Source organism: Ochotona curzoniae, unplaced genomic scaffold (genome assembly GCF_017591425.1).
Source record: "Ochotona curzoniae isolate NIBS_2020 unplaced genomic scaffold, NIBS_Ocur_1.0 contig_3819, whole genome shotgun sequence".
NCBI classification, from domain to species: domain Eukaryota; kingdom Metazoa; phylum Chordata; class Mammalia; order Lagomorpha; family Ochotonidae; genus Ochotona; species Ochotona curzoniae.
Window position 1 is genome coordinate 21,628,909 of NW_024466004.1, and position 19,728 is coordinate 21,648,636.

The following is a 19,728-nucleotide window of genomic DNA, read 5'->3' on the forward strand; positions in this document are numbered from 1 at the left end:
CTTTTGTTCTTTTGCAGGGTGAGTCTTCCATAATATTCATTGTGCCTTTGTCTCATCTTTTGCTCTTGATAATTGTGCTGCTGGGTAGTAGAGTCTTTTCCTTGGGGTAGGTTTCTAAACTGTGTCACCCACAGGTCTACAGTTTTAGTTATTGCAGTTGGTACACAACTCTTTGTTTGCAGTCACTTGTGCTACTCCCTCCAGCGAGTTCCATGTCTGGGTTCTTACGTTAGATTTCCACCATGGTCTCTGTAGCCCCAGCTCCTGGCTCTCCACTCTCCACCTTCTGTGATACCGTGTTGAGGCTGCACTGTTGTCTGTACAACCTTCTCCCACTTCTGGTTGGAGTAGGTCCCAAGATTAGGGAGACACCAGATGTCCCATTTAGCTAGGTTGGTAGTGGTGCTGATCTTGGTGGAACCTGTTGGCCGTTATGTCTAAGGGCCATGTGGACCTATTTTGACCTGCACAAAGCCATAGTCAGTATTTTCCTGTGGGACCTGTGCAATGCTGAGCTGAGTGAGTTTGTTTTCAGCTCAGTGCTTATGCAAGTTCCTGTTGTCCCCTGCAGTCTTTAAATCTCGGCCACACTGTAAGAAATTGTGCCTGATGTGCTACTGCCAAAGTTCTGCTGGTTGTCAGGTCTGAGGGCCACCTGGATCTGTCTTTGGCGGTACCTGTAGGATGCCACATTGTTGCAGTTCACTGTGTCAGAAATTAGATCACTCCCTGCTCATTGCACTCATAGTCCTGTGCCATAGCCTTGCCTGCTTAAACAAAATGGTGCCTAATTTGACTTTAGGAGTCACACTGGGCTGTGAAATCCACCCTGTTCCTGCACTTCCTGTCTACACCTCTCTCTCTGCTCTTGGTCAAATCAAACAGACCAGCAGGGTGGACAGTTCTTCATCTGGGTTTACCTCCTGAGCTCCCAGTGAAAGTCCCTTCCCAGTTGGTTGCTTTCTGGCTATCATTGCAATTAAGATGTTTGCTGAATGCTACTGGATATCAGCCACTGCACCACCACTGTATAATGTCAACTGCTTTCCTGTGTCAGTCTTCAGGTACCCCTCTGCTTTGTTCTGTCCTCTCCTATTTCCTGGAAATTGCTCTCTGCTTCACACTAGCTAATATTTCTCCGCCTGTTTAAACGTGTCCTTACTCCATTCTGCCATCTTGATTCCAGTGAGATTTTGTTTTTAAAATTTATTTTTATTTATTTGAAAGGCAGTTATGGAGAAGTTTGGAGAGGTGGGGAGAGTCGGTCTTCCATGTACTAGTTCAATTCCCAAATGGCTCTACTGATTGGGGCTGGGCCAGATTGAAGGCAGGAATTTAGTTTGGGTCTTCTGCATGCATGCATGCAGACAGCCAAGCATTTGGACTGATCTCTGCCACTTTACTGGACAGGCAGGGAGCTGAATTGGAAGTGAGGCAACAGGGGGTTAAACTGCTGACCATGTGGGATGCTTGCACTTGAAATGGCAGCGTAACATGTTATGCTGCTACCTCTGGAAATGTCTTTTTAAACTGTGCACATTTTAAGTCATTAGTTGATTCAGAAATGTCAGTAAGACTAGGAAGAGAAAAATATTCTTTGAAAGAATATTTGTTTTTTTCACCCATTTTTTTTTAGTGGGAGTATGAAAAAAAAAGTTTAGAACATAATTATACCATAGCACATACATTGCTCTCCCTGTCATAATATGCCTTTCAGTATATTAAAAGATGCTATTTATTTTAATTGGAAAGTCATATATATGGAGAGAAGAAATGGAGAGGAACATCTTCTGTCTGTTGAATCAGTCCCCAAGTGGCTAAAACAGCTGGTGCTGCGCTGATCGGAAGCCAGGAGTCAGGAGCCTCTTCCAGGTCCTCCATGTGGGTCCATGGCTCAAAGACTTTGAGTTGTCCTCAACTGCTTTCTCATGCCACTAGCAAGGAGTTGGGTGGGAAGCAGGGCCATCAGGACTAGAATCAGCACCCACGTGGGATCCTGGCACATGCAAGGTGAGGACTATAGTCGTTAGGCTACCACGCTGGGTCCAGAGTGAATGTCTTTAATTCCCAGCTCTTACTCCCAGTTCCAGTTTCCTGAAAGAGACAGCAGGTATTACTACTCAAGTAGTTGAACACTTCCTTACCCATATGAGAGACCTGGGTTGAGTTGTGGCTTCTGACTTGGACATTCCCCTTCCCACCTGCCTCTGGGGAGTGCTCTCTTATGGTTATCCCTTAGCCTGCTTCACCTGGTGTGCATTGATATGTCTAAAAGAGACACACATAAATTGCTGAAAGAAAACAGTAAGGCTCAAGTAGAATAAAGCTCAAGACATAGGTAGAAAGCCTGTGTCACATTTGAAATGTTAAGGCCTTTTTATTACTAGTGTTTATTTTGTTTTATAAAAGATTTATTTATTTGAAAGGTGGAATGATAGAAGTGGGTGAGGAGAGATAGTCCATCTGCTGCTTCAATTCCTCAAATGGTTTCAACATCAGTACTAGAACGGGCAGAAGCCAGCAGCCAGAAGCATGCGTGGCAGGGAATCAAGTGCATTAGCAGAGAGCTGAATTGGAAGTCGAACAGGCAGGACTCAACCAGCGGCAGACATGCCAAGGGCAGCTTGAGTTGCTGTGCACAACACATTTGACACTCAGTTGTCACTGAGCTCTTATTTGGTTTGAAGGTTTTTCTTTTGAAAGCTGTTGGGGTGTATGTTTTTCTGTGTACCTATCAGTTGTGTTAAAATAGATGTATTTACAACCTTTGAGTTGCAAACATCTGCTTTAAAATTTATTGTGAAAGGGCCCAGCGCGTTTGCTTAGTGGCTAAAGTCCTCACCTTGAACGCACCAGGACTCCATGTAGGCGCTGGTTCTAGTCCCAGATGTTCTGCTTCCCGTCCAGCTTCCTGCTTGTGACCTGGGAAGGTAGTCGAGGATGGCCCAAATCCTTAGGACCCTACACCTGCATGGGTGACCTTGTGAAGGTTCCTGACTCCTGGCTTTGGATCGGCACAGCACTAGCCGTTGCGCTCACTTGGCGAGTGAATCATTGGACAGAGGATTTTCCTCTGTGTCGCTCTTCCTTTCTGTATATCTGACTTTGTAAAAAATAAATAAATCTTTAAAAAATTTTTTTATTGTGAAGAAGGAATTGAAGGGGATTGACATTTGTTTTTGGTTGTCTTATTTCTATATATTTTTCAGATTAGGGATATGATGGTATCTAAAAAGATTGTTATCTCAAATGGTTAAATTTACTATTGGTAAATTATAATTAACTTGATATAAGGTATACCATTTCCAAGCATCTCTTTGGAGTGAATTTGTTAAGGCAAAGACCCTCACTGAAGGAGGACTCAATGAGGACTTAGGTCATCCTGTGTGATGTTAGAACAAAAAGCTGTAGCAGTTAAGAGAAAGTATTTATATATCATTATTCTTAAAAAATCCCATGCCTATAAAGTAGATATCTAACCTTTATTGTTAATGATACTATGCAGGATAGTATGTTGCTTACTTTGTTTCTAGTCTGATACTTAATGCCAGTTTTACAGTAGAGGAAATAACTGACCTAGAAGTTTGAGCTGTTGGATAACACAATCAGAATTTACAGATATGAAATGTGAAGCGTTCATAGTGTTCCTGACTTGATCAGTTCTTGACAAATGCTGAAATTTTTATTCTAAGTGATTTAATTTATTTGATTTCATTAACTTTCTTTTTCCAAAAGGATAAATTGGAACTAAAATATGATAAATGTAAAGACAGCATTAGGTTTGACTAGCCTCAGAGATGAACAAGTTAGGGTAACTTGAGATTGAAGTAGAAGAAATGTTGTGGAGGTCTGAATTCAGGCCCAAGGTGACACTTGGTTTTGAAATGTTAGTTTAGAAGAAAAGCATAGTATTTTTGTATATATATGTTATGGTTGATGCCCTTGTCAGGCTGTTATGTCTTTTTTCTTTCTGTAACCAAACACATCTTACTGGTTACATTGAATGGGGCTAACCATTTTTTGAGGTCAGACATAAAATGCTGAATCTTAGTTTGTGGTGGTAGAAGGGGAGGTACAATAGGTGCCTGATTTTGGGAAGTAGGGAGTTTGTCATTGGTCATTCATTTTCTTAGCAAAAACAGTTGGATTTAACTCTTTAAAAATCACAGATATCTGTTTGAGAATCCTTTTGAGAAGGATTTTTCCAGAGATACTCATTCTGTACTGTGAATTACTTTAGGTGAAAGAACAAAGAAATCCAGGACAACTTTTCTTGTTGGTTGGTTTTAGAGGGAATTGAGGAAAATCGGGAAAAGGGTACAGACTTTTTGATGGTGGGGTTCAAGGAGAGAGACTGTGAAACAATACTTGACAGTGAATATAGGACTTCTTAAATGCCAAGTATGGCGCTCAGTACTTCATATGTTAATTCCCATGTGATCCATTTGGATTATCTCCATTTTGAGACTCCTAGAGGTTAAGATGTAACTTTAAATTTGGGGCCCTGGTTCATCATGAGCACCCTAAAGTCTTGGGAGGCACTTTAGAGCCTGAGTTCTTGCAGAGATGGGAGTCTTGGACAAAGGAGATATGTTATCAGGATGGACAGGGATGCAAAAGAGGATGCATGTTTGAAATTCTGGTTTTTGAGAACTATCTCAAGTGCAATCTTTGTTATTCCAGTCTGTGTTGTTGATGATCAAGAGGTGTCTGAATAATGGTGGGACCTATCTTAGTCTGTTTTTTGTTGCTATAATTAAATACCAAGGATATGGAGAATATAGGTTTACTTAGCTTAGAGTTCTGTGGGCAGGGAAGTTCCAGGACATGACACTGACATCTGGTAAGGGCCTAATGGTAAGGTGTCACTACATGGAGAGAGCTCACTGAATCTTTGTTTTGTAAAGTCACTGACACCATCATAGGGACCTTCATCTTTATTGCCTCCCTAAGACCTTACTTCTAGTGCTGGTGATATATTAGCATAAGTAACATGTATAACATGTCCCTTCTGAGAGATAGGTTCCATTCACAGCGGAGCCTCAAAGTATCAGTTACCTTACAAGCTACTTTCTGTCACATAACTTACATGGCTGTTTTTGCCCCTCCTTCCCTCTCAGTTTTCCTCTCTGCTCTCTCTTCTTTCATTTCCTTTGTAAAAGGAACTTGCCCTACCATAGCTCCTTCCTCTGTGCCTTCCTTGTGTGTCTTAATGAAAAAGTCATTTTTTGATCCTCTAACCTCCTTCAGATGACTGTCTTTTTTTTTTTTTAAAGCTTTATTTCAGTTTTTATTGAAAGATCAGATATACAGAGAGGAGGACAGACAGATCTTTGGTCTGCTGATTCACTCCCCAGGTGGCTGTAGTAACTGTTGCTGAGCCAATCCAAAGTCAGGAGTTTCTTTCCGGTCTTCCACGTGGGTGCAGGGTCCCAAGGTTTTGGGCCATCCTTGACTGCTTTCCCAGGGCACAAGCAGGGAGCTGGATAGGAAGTGGGGCAGCTGGGATTAGAACTGGCATCCATATGAAGTCCTTGCACGTGCCAGGACGTCAGCTGCTAAGCTACCTTGCCGGGCCTGATGACTGTTCTTTTTTGTTTGTTTTTTAAATTAAGATTGATTGATTTATTTGAATGGCATAGTCCAGAGAGAAAAATATGGAGGGAAGCAGACAAAGAGAGAGAGGATCTTTCAGCAATGATCATTCCTGAGATAGCTTGAACAGCCAGGGATGAGTCAAGCTAAATGCAGAGACAAAGAGCTTCATTCGGGTTGTCCACATGGATAGCAGGGAGAAAGAAGTTGAGCCACAGTCTGTTTTACCCATTCCATTAGCAGGGAACATCCCGAACTTGAATCGGCAACCGTTTAGCTTGCCAGCATCTCAGGTGGAAGTTTAATATTTCTTTTACCATTAAACTTCTTAAGCAGTTATTGTCATTATTCATTTATACACATCTTTTTAAAAGATTTACTTATTTTTATTACAAAGTCAGATATACAGAGAGGAGGAGAAACAGAGGAAAGATTTTCATAAGATGATGCGCTCCCCAAGTGAGTGCAACGGCCAGTGCCATGCCAATCCGAAACCAGGAGGCAGGAACTTCCTCCAGGTCTCCCACATGGGTGCAGGGTCCCAAGGCTTTGGGCTGTCCTCCACTGCTTTCCCAGGCCACAAGCAGGGAGCTGGATGGGAAGTGGAGATGCCGGGATTAAAACTGGCGCCCATATGGGATCCCCTGGTCCGTTCAAGGTGAGGACTTCAGCTGCTAGGCCACTGTGCCGAGCCTTATCCATGTCTTAATCCTTTGTAATGTGACTTCACCTGTGTATGTGTGTCAAAATAATGGACTTCCCCCTTCATTTGATCTGACTGCTGGTTAACTTTCCTCATCTCTACCTAATTCAAATACACTTTACTCTGTGTGATGGGTGTTACCTCGATGCTTTTTTTGTGTGTTTGTGCGTGTTTTTGACCATCAGTATATTTAAGAAATGAAGTTCATTTTCGTGGTTCTTTGGGTTATGTAAACATTTTACTCTTGTCAAAATTTAAAAGTTTCTCACTTTTCTCCTCCTCGGTTTCTTCAGCAAGTATTTTTGGAGTACTTGCCTTGTACCAGGTTGTTATTTTGGGTTGTAGGCAGTCAGACAGTACTAGGAAAGTTCAAGTCTGTGAGTTGTGGAATTTACAAAGCAGTGGATAAAAGTCAGGAAGTGGATACTTAATATCAGATAACAAAGTCAGTAAGTGGGTACTTAATATGAGATAATGAAACATGTTTTCAGGGATAAAGTATGCTGAAGGTGGCAAGCAGTGGTGGGAGTATGTTTTGTTTTGCATATGGTGGTTTAGGGCAGGCTTCTTTGAGATGTTAATATCTGGGTAAACATTGAAGGGAAGTGAGCTTTTTGGACATTTGGGATATGAGTTTTCCATGTAGAGACAGCAACATGTCCAAACATTTAAATGGGTTTCCAGTGTTCAGGAAAGGCTGGCATACTTAGAGCAGCGTGAATTAGAGTGATAGGAGCCAGGGAATTTGTCTGGAACATCTTAAAAAACCTGAATAGTATTTTGGACTTTAAATCTTCTGTTTAGAGCAGGTGGAGGTTTTTGAACAGAAGGCTGTAACATGCTCTAATTTAGAAGGATCCCCATTACAACAATGAGAATAAACAATGTGTGTGGGATGCTTGTAGAGGAACTTTCTACAGTTTGTGATTTGTAGAATGTTAGCTGGGGAGTGGATAGATGAGTCATACAGTTTGAAAATGAAGCTAAAAGGATATGCTGATTGCTTGTGTTGAGTAATGGGGGAGGGAGTTAAGACTGTTTTAAAGTTAAAGTTCTGGGCTCAAATAACTGGGTAAGTGGACTTCCCTAATGTATATACCTTGGGAAGAACAGGGTTTTTTCTTTTTTTTGGTAGGGTGCTGATGGAATCTTTTTCATATGTTGAATTTGAGCTGTGTATTAGACAACTTAATGGAGATTTTAGATGATACTCTGGGGATCAAGTGTGATGCCTAGGGGAATGCAGTTGGCACTGGATAAGATGATGTGGGACTGAATGTATATGAGTGAGAGTAAAAAAGAAGATGGTTGCACCTTTGGATCCTTCAACATGTAGACATTTGTAAGAAGCAGAAGCTCTACTGTATCATATTGAGAAATAGTGACTGGAGTAGGATATGATATCCCAATAACTATAGGAGGAGATAAAGAAGTTGCACAGTATCAGCTGTGTCAGATGTTATGACATGTAAGCATTTAAACCTGATCATTGACTTTTGGTGTTGGTTTGCTAAATTCTATTGGTTTTGTTTTCCCATATGAATATAGCTGTAAAACTCAAAGCAAGCCTTTCTCTTTCTGGCAAGAAACATTCAGGCATTTCTCCTGAACTGTTTCTATCTCTGTTTCTTTTTTCTAATGCTATAATAAATGCTTGCTCATTGAAGGAAATTTGGAAAGTAGCAGCGATTAAGCATTAGATATCTTGTCTTTTGCCACTAGTTAATTACTATTAATTTTTATTTGTACGTTTTTGTAATTCATATCGAGTCTTTGTAGACACACGCACATGAATCTGTCAGAATGAGAATGTTTGTGATATGTGACAATGTAAGTAACTCATCATATTGATATAGTGTAATTAATTTTCCACTTTCCCACCTACCTCCAACCTCCAAATTAAAATTTCTGAAGGCATTTTCTTTTCTGCATTTCTAAAACTTATATGTATATTTGAAAGGTGGGAGGAAGGAGAGAATGTTTTCCGTCTGCTGGTTCACTTTCTGAACACTGACATCAACCATGATTAAGACACCTAAAGCCTGGAGCCTGCAACTCAAATCTGGGTTGCTTGTGCTCAATGCAGTAAGAATCCCAACTACTGTAGCCACTAGCTGCCACTAATTGGGAGCTAACTAGGACTTGAACCAGACACTGATACAGGATACAGCATCCCAAGTGGCTTCTTAACTGATGTCTCACATGCCCCTCATGCTTTACAATTAGTCTGTAGCATAGTGGTTAAAAGTGGGGATGTACTTTTGAAAGTAATAGCACTGTGCTTTATGAGATTTGTGGTAAGTGAAATTAAAAGATGATTTTTGCACCAAAAAACCCTCACCCCTCTTTTAATTACAAGATTTTTGGGGTTTTGAACTATCTGCATATTAGCAGGAAATTTGGAAAATAGAAAAAATGTTGCTTTTTTGGGAGAGGGATGTTGAAATTTTTGCCTATTTCCTATCAGCTTTTTTCTCTCTAAGTAATGCACGTGCATTTTACTTGTTTATTTCTAACACAGTACATGTTGAGTTTTCTCCTCAGCATCTTTTTACAATTCATTCTTTTCTCTGTTTTCAATAATTTGTCTTGGTCATAGTATATGAGCAATTTTATTTATTTATTGTTAAATTGCTCTTCAAAAAGATTGTACCATTGGTAATATATTTATGAAGAATTTTGTTCTCTTTAAATTTTAGGATAGACCACTCTTGTTGAGCTCTTTTAAATGAAGTTCCACTTGGATACAAAGATGAGAACTAGATAACTTCTTGAGGTTACTTCTAACCCCTAGGATGAAGATAATAACTAACATTTGTATAGCGCTCTAAAGTTTACAGAGCGAGTTCTCATACATCATCTCCCTTGATCCTCACAACAGCCCTGTGAGGTAGGTAGGACAGGTATTGTTACTCTCATTTTAGATTAAAGAAACTGCTGGAGAGGTTAAATGACTTGGTCAAGGTTTTTCTTTTTTTTCTGGGTTTTTTTTTTTGGACCGAATTTTATTTCAGTGGTCTACTAGGGATTTGAATCCAGGCCTAATTTAAATATTGACACTCTTCTATAATGATTCGTTGTAGCTATTCATTTAGAGATACATGTTAGTTAATAGGGCGGCATTGGTTCTATACAGATAAACTTAATGCCAACATGAATGCATTGTTAATATTTCCTTTAATGTTTGCTGGTCTTCATTCTTTTCTACTCCTTCCCCATTTATATGGCTCTGTCCCTTGTCTAGGATAATATTAAGTGATATTAAACATTGCTATTTTCTATACCATTAGGAAAGAGAAGTTACGTTATCCAGTGTCTCTTTCTCTGTTTCTTATTCCCTCCATATTTTGGAGGGCGGGCAGGGACTACTAAAAAGTACAAGAATATTGCCTACTCTCTCACAGATGAGATATAAAGTCTCCAAGTACTAGGATCTACTTTAGAATTAGTTTTGATTGTAGCCTGAGCCCACACTCACAGCTTTTTAGGATATGGTCTTTTAATATTATCTTAACCAGAATTTAAATAAATTATCCAAGGATAGTCACCTATGATATTCACAAGAAGATAGAAAATGATGAATGAAAATGATAATTGAGGACAAATCAGGAAAGTTTATAGCTGATCACTCTGAATAATTTCATCGCAAGGTAGGAGTTTGTAAAACTGAACGGAGAGCGTAATGTCAGCAATATCAGATTTTTTACAGTAGGCTTAGATTTTCATGACTATGTAGTGTTACATGAAAACTATCTCACAGGTTTTTCTGTATTGCCTTTAAAGACAATATCCCCAGTATTTTTAAAAATTAATTTTTTGGTTATTTTTTTTTTCTAGTTGTTGGTCTTGACGATATTATGGATGAAGGAGTTGTTAAAGAAAGTGGCAATGATGCCATTGATGAAGAAGAACTGATTTTACCTAACAGGAATTTGAGGGAGAAAGTAGAAGAAAATTCAGTGAGATCACCAAGAAAATCGCCTCGTTTAATGGCACAAGGTAATCCTTCCGAAGAAGTCGAGCCAAAGACGGCAGAGGTGTAGGGACAGAGGTGTTACATTGTATCTTCTTGGTTTGCTGAGCATTTTGATAATGGTCAGTTCTGAGGTTTCAGGAGTTGTTTGACCTTTCTAATACTTAGTATCTATTTCCTCTTCCCAGAGGAAGCCACAGTTAACTTTCAGCTGGATTTATTTTGGGACAGTTACCTTCATGTGTAAGCAACATGGGTATATTTTTACTTTGTGATTATTCTGATTTATGTATTTAATTCATAGTGAAGAATCAGTATTAAGTAGGTAAATCAGAATAATGAAGAAAGTAACAGTATATGAATGATGAAGATCTTTCTTCATTCTTTTCTGTTACCTGAAAGTATGTGTTTTTCCTCCTTTCAGTATATAATTTTGCTGGGTGAATAGTTATAATTTGTTACTGTGACTGTAAATGCTATTTCTTTATTTTTCCGATTTATTTGCTTAGTTTTCTGTATACCTGCCAATGGTTACAAAGTAACTACTCTGTCAGTTGTCCAAATCCTTGCTAAGGTAATGGTTATGCCTGTTAGACATTCTGTCATTTGCTTTTAATTGAAGAAACATCTCTTGGAGCCTTTGAGCCACTCTTGTGAACTGTTGGCTCTGTGAACCTGAAGCGAAGCTGTTACTCAGACACTCCTGTTTGCCATTCTGAGAAGTTTCTGTTTTGTAGTTTGTATGTTTATGTCTGCAAATGTATTTAATTTGTCCTCATACTATTCAGACGATTCATGCTATAGAATCGTCGGGAGATAAAATTCAGATTTGGAAAATTTTCTTTCAGAAATTTAAAGTTGTTGCTCCATTATATTGCATCTTAAGTGTTGAGAAGTTTGTTTTTGGGAATATGTTATCTGGTGTCTTCTAGAAATTTAATATTCCTCTTTAGCTCTAGTGTTTTCATACCACGAACTTTTTTTTTTAATGTTGTATTGAGCAAGGTATTCAGTAAGTCCTCTTAGTATGAAAAATGTCATGTTTTAATTGAGAAAGTTTCTTCAATGATTTTATTAGTTATTGTGTTTATTGTCTTAGTTCCTATGTTCTGGAATGCTTGTTATTTAAGTGTGAGATGCCTACTTCACACTTAGTTTTGAGAGACTTTCTAAAATTTCTTCTGTCTTAACCTCAACCTTTCCAATCCAGTTTGGTTTCTTTTGGGAGAGGTCATTTTGCTAGCATTCTACTCATCTCAAAAGCATAAAATCATTTATTAAGATGGTCTTGAGATTTTAGAGTTGTCTCTCCTTTAGTGCATTTTCTTAGTGCCCTCTGTAAAAAATTTAAATGTAAGTTTATTTCGGTACAGAGAATTTTCTTGACTCTTTCCTAAATTTCTCTTTTTAAAATATTATTACATAGTTGAAGGCGATGCATGCCTATGTGGGTCTCCAGTCAAGGTGGGAAGGGTTAAGGTGTAGAGAAACAAATGTTTGATTTTTTTTCTTGTGTCCTCAGTGGAGGGAAGAGAATGGGTATTCCTTGTTGTCAAACCACATGAGAACTGGGGATGAGGGCAGTCATTTGATGATGCCTTAGAGAAGTGGGGAAGAGTGTTCCGAGGGCGTTGCTTGAGTGGTTTTGATAATTCTCAGATGTCATTAGCTTTATTGCTCCAGGGTTGAGAAAATCTTTGCAAGGTCTATTGGCTGCCCAGGTCTACCTTTATAGTGCATCTACAGGCTCAGGAACATATTAGAAAACTTGTTCAGGAGACTGGTCCAACCTGCTCTACTTAGCATCCTCTGACAAGGCACTTGACAATGTCCTCTGCTAGCCAAGATGAACAGGCTGTCATGTCCCTGATGTGCCTCTGGGCATGCTGTCCACTGAACAGGCATTAGCAACTGAAGAGTTTGGATACATGTACTCCAAGATTGGACCATGTACCTTGTGATTTTTTTTTCCCCCCTGTGGCTGGGATTTGAGTCCAGTGATCTGGATGAAGAGTCCCCCAAGACACTTCTCCTGGGGTGACCTCAGATGTGACTGTTGTGTGGGCTAGCTAGTGCATAGTCAGGTTCAGTGTGTGACCTATACCACATACCAGAGCATGCAGCTGCATTGTTAGTTCTGCCCACCTACCCCATCTTTCATGTGACTCAGTGGGTGCTGCAGTGTAGCTCAGCCTGTCATGCCACCGGCCTGGTTCTCATGTGCACCAGTATGTCCCACAGCCTAAATGGGGTGACCCCCAAAACCTCCACCAGACCCATCCCCAGCCACATTTTTCTTTGCTTGTTGGCATGTGTAGTGGCCCAGCCTGATTGTTTTGCATCCCATCCACTATCATACACACCCATGGGTGCTATGGCTTATCCTTCCTGGCCCACCTGGAGACACAACTCTCATGTGAATTGGCTGATGCTGTGGCTACACCCATTCTGGCTCTCAGAAGTGCCAGCAGAATGCTGTAGCCTAGCCTCCAAACCCAGCCCATGAACATGCTAAGGGTGCTGTAGCCTTTTGTCCTGTCTGGTCTGTCCCTTTGTCCTGACTCTTGGCACTCACCAGTAGGAGCTGCTATAGCCTAGCAGGGGAGTTCCCTAAGTCTCCCTAACCAAGCACGTTCCCAGCCCCAGGTCTTGCTTGTGTTGGTAAGTGCTTCAGCCCTGTCTGGTATGGCCCCACTGCAGTCTCAGCTCTTGCTGGCAAGTGTTGCAGCATAGCTCAGCCAGGTGCAGCCTATACCCTGTCCTGGCTCTCTTGGGTATCAATGGGTGCTGCAGCTGGGCCCAGCCGGGCGCAGCCTGGTGTGCCCCCAGACCTGTCCCACACAAATGCTGACAAGCACTACTGCCTCATTTGCCGTGGCATGGCTTGGCCTGCCCTGTTGCCAGCACCAGCTGTTGTGTTCTGCAGCAGGAGCTGTGGCCTAGGCAGGGGAGTTCTCCAAATCCCCCTACCAGGCCTGCTTGCAGCTCCAGATCTCATGTATGCCAGTGGGTTCCATGACCCTGCTTGGCATCGTCAGCCTTCAGTCCTGTCCCTTGCATGTGTCAGTGGCCTCCTCCCAGCCCCACTCCTATGAGTGTTCAGTGGGTTTGTCAGGTGAGTTTCACGATCTAGCCTGGCTCAGCTCATCACCATCCCCAGGTCTCGCATAAACAGGCGGTGCTTCAGTACCTCAGAGGTGGGCACACAGGTTCCCTACAGAATCTGTCCCCAGATTTTGTTTTCTTACGTTCTGGTGGTTGCTGTGTTCCGGCCTGATGTAGCCATCCATTCCCCAACACTTGTGGGCATGTGCTACAGCCTAACTGAGCCAGACATGCCCTCCAGTCCTAGCTTTCATCTGTGTCAGTTGGCAGCAGGTGATGCCACTTATTTCCATGTGGGCAGGTGCCTTGATGGGTGCCTTGACCTGACCCAGACATGCCCTCTAACCTACTCTTAACTCCTTGTCCCTGCCTGAGAGTGCAGTGACCTGGTCTGTGGAAGCTTCTAGAAGTCATTCCTTCCCTGTCAAACATGTCTCCACTGCTGCCACTTTAATATGTTCCCAATTGCACTTCCCTGGACAATCTGCAGTACCCTCTTCCTTCACCTGGGTGCCAGGGGGACATTCCCTGTCTTCCCCACATCCTTAAACAAACAAACAAAAAGGAATGGCTAATTATGGTGGCACTCTGGTGTAGTAATAGAAGTTTGGCATTAATCTGGCCCAGAATGCCCTGCAGCAATTAGCTGCTGCTCTCCCAGCAGAGTTAACAGTTGCCTCTGTGCAGGCAGTTGCCTATAACTAGGGTCTTACCGCATATTTAAATTTTTTTTGATCCCCCTTTTAAAAGTTTTTATTTTCACTTTTTCCATTTTTTAAATTATATTTTTTACAATCTTTACATAGTTAATTAGGGCAAAAAGGTTCAAGGGCTACTATTTCCATATTACTTCCTTTATGTATCTGAGGTAAAGGGGGATATTAGGGAGAAGCCCCCCCACCCAGTCTCCCACCCATCCCAGGTCCCTGTTGTGGGGCATGCTCTATGGGTCTTGCTCAAGTGGTTTTGATAGTTTAACAGTTATGAATTGCTGCCAATCTCGCTAAAATGTGTCTGTGTGTGAGAGAAGGAAAGTGGGTTATAGTAGACTTGGCTAAAATGTTTGATCCTGGTTTGTCCTTATGGTTTAAGGGTAGGAGACTAAAGTTGTGAAACTACTGAATGTGGGGACTAATTTTTATCAACCATGGCATCACTATATAGTGATCTGGCCAACTTGTATTCTGGCAGAATCTCTTGTGTCTGAATGTAGAATAGATTGTTGGCATATGGGAGCTTTGATAAAAGGGAAGCCAATAGAGTGACTCAGTCTTCAGTATGTTATAAATTCACTTAACTTTAAAAAATTATTGTGTATTTTATTTATTTATGAGAAACAGGGAAAGTCCTTTTACCCATGGGTCCACTTCTTAGGTATTTTTTCCTGAAAATTTATTTATTTACTTGAAAGGCACAGTTAAAGAGGAGAGACAGTGAGAGAAAATCTATCCACTGGTTCACTTCCAAAATGAACATGATGCCTGGAGCTGGGCCAGTCCTAAGCCAGGAGCTGGGAGCTCTTTCCAGGTCTCCTACGTGAGTTCTAGGGCCCAAGCACTTGGGCCATCTTCCACTGGTTCCCCCCTACCTCCCCCACCCCCTGCCATGGCAGGCAGTTGGTTTAGAAGTAGAACAACCATGTGTGGAACAGACACCCATAAGGGATGCTGGCACTGCAGCTGGTGGCATTATCCATTGTGCCACATCCTGGTCCTTGATTTACTCCTTACGTGCTTGTAACAATGGGGCTGGATCTGGCCTGAGCCAAAGCTGGGGAGCTGGAGGCTCATTCTAGACCGTCACATGGATTGCAGGAACTCAAGTTCTTTAGCTGTCACCTGCTACCTTCCAGAGTGTTGCATTAGCAAGACGCTAGAATCGGGAACAGAGCCAGTACTTGAACCCAGACTTGTCCACATGAGAGATGCAGGCGTGCCAGACCTCATCCTAGTTATCATGACAAATAGCCTGCCCTTTATCTCACAGATTTTAGTAGAGTTTTTTTTTTTTTTTTGCCACTGTCAAACATGCCTAAGGTTTTATGCATAGTTCAGAAACCCTGGTTCATTCTCTCCAGTAAATAAGCTGCTATCTTTCACAGCAGCAGTTTTCTAACAAGTGGAATGGGTAGAGAAGAGGATGTAGCAATCCAACTATAAATCCCCACCCTCATATTTGTTTTGCAATCATCTTGGGCCACAAATTCCTAGTTTAGGGATTTTGAACTATTAATGGTGCTGTATTTTGGGGAAAACTGTTAGCTTGGTGTTTGTATGTTTTGAGTCTTCTAGCAATTCTTTGTTTTTTAAAGTTTTATTTATTTTTATTGGAAAGTCATATATACAGAGAGGAGAGACAGAGAGGAAGATCTTCTGTCCGAAGATTCTTACCCAAGTGGCTGCAACGGCCGGAGCTGCTCCAGTCTGAAGCCAGGAGCCTGGTGCCTCTTCCGGGTTTCCCGTGTGAATGCGAAGTCCCAAGGCTTTTGGGCCATCATTGTTTGCTTTTTTAGACCTCAGGCAGAGAGCTGCATGGGAAGCAGGGATGCTGGGATTAAAACAGGTCCCCATATGGGATCCCGTTTCGTGCAAGCAAGGACTTTAGCCAGGAGGCTACTGCGCCGGGCTGCAATTTTTTCTTACACCAATATTTGGCTTTCAAAATTTTCCTTTTTTTGTTTTTCGAATATAAATTTCTTCTTTTTTTTTTTTTTTGTATTTTGTTTTATGACATAGTTTTATAGGCTCTGGCATTCCCCCAACCCCTCCCCCAATGTTGGATTCTTCCACATTGTTGCAATATCCAGTCATGATTCCTTCACTGCAAGCATGTACCATGCATAGAGTCCAGCCTCTTACTGTGCAGATAAATTCAACAGTTTCTTGGGGAGACCATTCCTGGTCTGAATGTAGTGCTGGCAGAATGTCATCCCGTCCAGTGAAAAGCCACAACATGGAGTTAAATGACATGGCATTAGTGACCAGTATGTTAGAAAATGCAAGTTCTTAACCACAGCCTGTGCCTACTTCATTGACATTACATTTCAATTTTAGTTCATACACAACCAGCTGCTTTATACTCAAATATATAGGGTAATATTTTGTCTCGTGTCTATTTTCATTTTTATGTTTAGCAGTTTATAGTATTGAAGCATGATTTTTACGAGTTTTGCAAATTTTGAGATAGTCCAAACTGGCTTATAACTCTAGCAAGGCATATGTTAATAATTGAGGCGCAGAACAGTTTTAGGAGGGGTGTGCAGAGAAATCTTTAATACCTTAGTGAGGAGTAACTTTGTGTCCTACCTAGTAAGGTGTAACATGTGACTCCAAGCTGACCATTTCCTGTCTGTTCTAAGCTTTCCTTACTGTTCTCTGTCTTATCTAATTTTTGGAGGGGGGTGCTCTGGAGTGATCCTGATGGTCATTGCAAAAGAGGGTGGGGATCCAGAGTTGGAACTAAATAAGGACCAGAAAAAGCTCCTGAAGAGTTTACTATTCTTCTGTTTCTGAGGACTACTCAGGGCTTCCGGCTATTGTTCCGATGTCATTAGATCCTGTCATTGTATTTTCAACTTCTCTTATGTGCCTTTTGGTTTTGAATTCATGCTGTTTCAAAAAGATCCTTTTAATCTTTATGGGATCTTCAAAAATAAATAAATTTAAGATACATGTATTTGCTTCATTTTCCCCTTGATTCATATCTTAGTTTTATTTGGTATTTTTACTTTGAATTTTGAGAAATGGAAAGAATATAATTCATAGTGAAAACAATAGTGATACTTTGTGGGAATGATTTCAAATCCTTTTTCGTTTAGAGAAGAAAAATAATGTTTTTGATACATTACCTAGAATTGGAAAACTTTTTCTTTTTTTCTTTCCTTTTGTTTTCTCTTTATTTTTTCTTTTTATTTTCTTTTCAATTTTTTTCTTCAACATTAATCTATTTATTTGAAAGACAGAATACACAGGATGAGAGAGGCAGGGTCTTCCTTCTGCTGGTTCATTCCCCAAATGATTTAGGGGCTTGGCTGGTCTGAAGCCAGGTGTTGCTGTCCGGCAGGGAGTTTATTAGGGGCATCAGACTTTGTACACTGAGAGTCCCTATGGGATAAAGGAGGAAGTTTTGAGCTCATCAACAAAACCCATCAACTGTTTCTATACTCTTGATTGGAATTCCTTTTGTTTTGTATATTCCACCAGGTGTTCTCATTTACATGCTGTATACTCAATTTATACAAATTATCTCCCATCAGGTATACAAAAGTAGCCATTTGGTTGTTCTTATGCAAATACTGTCCAATGAACTGCAATCCTGTGCTCACTGACCTTCCAGTGTCACAATGTCCTCCTACACCAGGAGTTTTTCTAATCTCCCTTGTAGCTGTAAGGGCTCAGTCATTTGCTCCATCTTTAGATTCTTTAGCAGGGAATTGGATTGGAAGTGGAGCAGCCAGGAGTCAAAGTGGCACCCAAATGAGTGCCAGTGCTTCAGAGGTAGGGCCGTTACCAGGTATGCTATATGGCCCCGGGGAAGCATTTTCTAATATTAGCTTCCTTAAAGCCGAATATGATACTCCTTTGTTATTTCTAGGACCTTCTTGGATGTCAACAATGATTTCTTTTTTTTTTTTTTAAAGATTTATTTATTTTTATTACAAAATCAGATATACAGAGAGGAGGAGAGATAGAGAGGAAGATCTTCCATCCAATGATTCACTCCCCAAGTGAGCACAAGGGCCGATACTATGCCGATCAGGAACCAGGAACCTCCTCCAGGTCTCCCACATGGGTGCAGGGTCCCAAAGCATTGGAACGTCCTTGGCTACCTTCCCAGGCCACATGAGGGAGCTGGATGGGAAGTGGAGCTGCCCATATGGGATCCCGATGCGTTCAAGGCAAGGACTTTAGCCGCTAGGCCATGCCGCCAGGCCCTATCAACAATGATTATTTAATGGGTAATGGATGTTACAAATTCATTTATTTCAAAGATAAACAAAGTATAGCTGTAGATTACTGAAAGCTGTCTTTAAAACTTTAAAAACCAGCTAAATATTGAAACAAAATTTTCTTATTAGTTATTTTAAAAAATTTGTAATGGAGCAGGTATTAAGCAGTTTGTAACTCAACAAGTTAGGTTGGAAAGTTTGAGTAATTACTTAATACCCAAGCTTTGTGTCAAGTAAAAATCAAAAAGGACTTGGAATAAATCTGTGTCACGTAATGCAATGTAATTAACTAAAAAAGAAAAGACTCGGAGTTTAGAATGACTGTATTAATTGAACTGAGTTACTTTTAAGAGTAAAAGAGTAGGTTAGTAATAATTGTGTCAGGGCCATAATCACCATTTTAGATTACTATTTTAGCTAAATAAGAACATACACTTTGTTTTTTAAAAATAAAGGTTATTTATTGTTTATTTAAAAGGCAGAATTATAGAGAAAGGCAGAGAGGGAGAAACACAAGTTACTCCACTTGCTGGTTCTGCTACCAAGTGGCTGGACTGGAGTTAGGAGCCAGGATGTCTTCTGGATCTTCAGGTGGGAAAGTAGGGCTCCAGGCATCTGTCTCATCTAGTGCATCCGTCTCCTGAGCCTTAGGAAGTGTAGCTGATGCCAGTGGCTTGCCCACTCCAGAAACTCAGAAGTTGCTGCTTTCTGCCCATTTTTTTCCTCGCTTCAAAATGGATCTACCATTTATTTATCTAAAAGATTTATTTTATTTTCATTACTAAGTCAGATATACAGAGAGGAGGAGAGACAGAGAGCAAGATCTTCCGTCCGATGATTCACTCCCCAAGTGAGTGCAACGGCCAATGCTATGCTGATCCGAAGCCAGGATCCAGGAACTTCTTCCGGGTATCCCACATGGGTGCAGGGTCCCAAGTCTTTGTACCGTCCTTGACTGCTTTCCCAGGCCACAAGGAGGGAGCTGGATGGGAAGTGGAGCTGCTGGGATTAGAACTGGCGCCCATATGGGACCCTGACAAGTTCAAGGACAGTATAGTACTGCTACACCATCACACTGGTTTCTCCCCTCCCCACCTTTTAATTTAAAGATTTATTTACTTTTATTGGAAAAGTAGATATACAGAGAGGAAGATCCTCCATCTACTGTTTCACTCCCCACGTGGCCACAATGGCTAGAGCTGAGCCAGCTTGAAGCCAGCAGCCTGGAGTCTCTTCTGGGTCTTCCATTCGGGTGTGATGTCCCAAGGCTTTGTGCCATCGTTGACTGCTCTCCCAAGCCACAGGCAGGGAGCTGGATGGGAAGTGGGGCTGCTAGGATTAAAACAGGCGCCCATATGGGATCTCAGTGCATGCTAGGCAAGGACCTTAGCTACTAGGTTACTG

The 19,728-nt window shown here is 41.1% G+C and overlaps 1 protein-coding gene across 7 annotated transcripts in view; it reads left to right on the top strand.

Moving 5' to 3' along the window:
* PHF3 (PHD finger protein 3) overlaps positions 1 to 19,728 on the top strand; it is an 88,134-nt gene that overhangs the window by 32,515 nt on the left and 35,891 nt on the right. For 3 of the 7 annotated variants that reach the window (XM_040983595.1, XM_040983594.1, XM_040983598.1), the window contains one exon: positions 10,136 to 10,297. The exons of 3 other annotated variants lie outside the window; for them this stretch is intronic. In XM_040983595.1, the coding sequence (XP_040839529.1) occupies positions 10,136 to 10,297 (162 nt within the window). Of the gene's footprint in view, positions 1 to 8,997; positions 9,189 to 10,135; positions 10,298 to 19,728 lie in introns of all 7 variants that reach the window. One more of the 7 variants, XM_040983599.1, reaches the window with a different exon arrangement.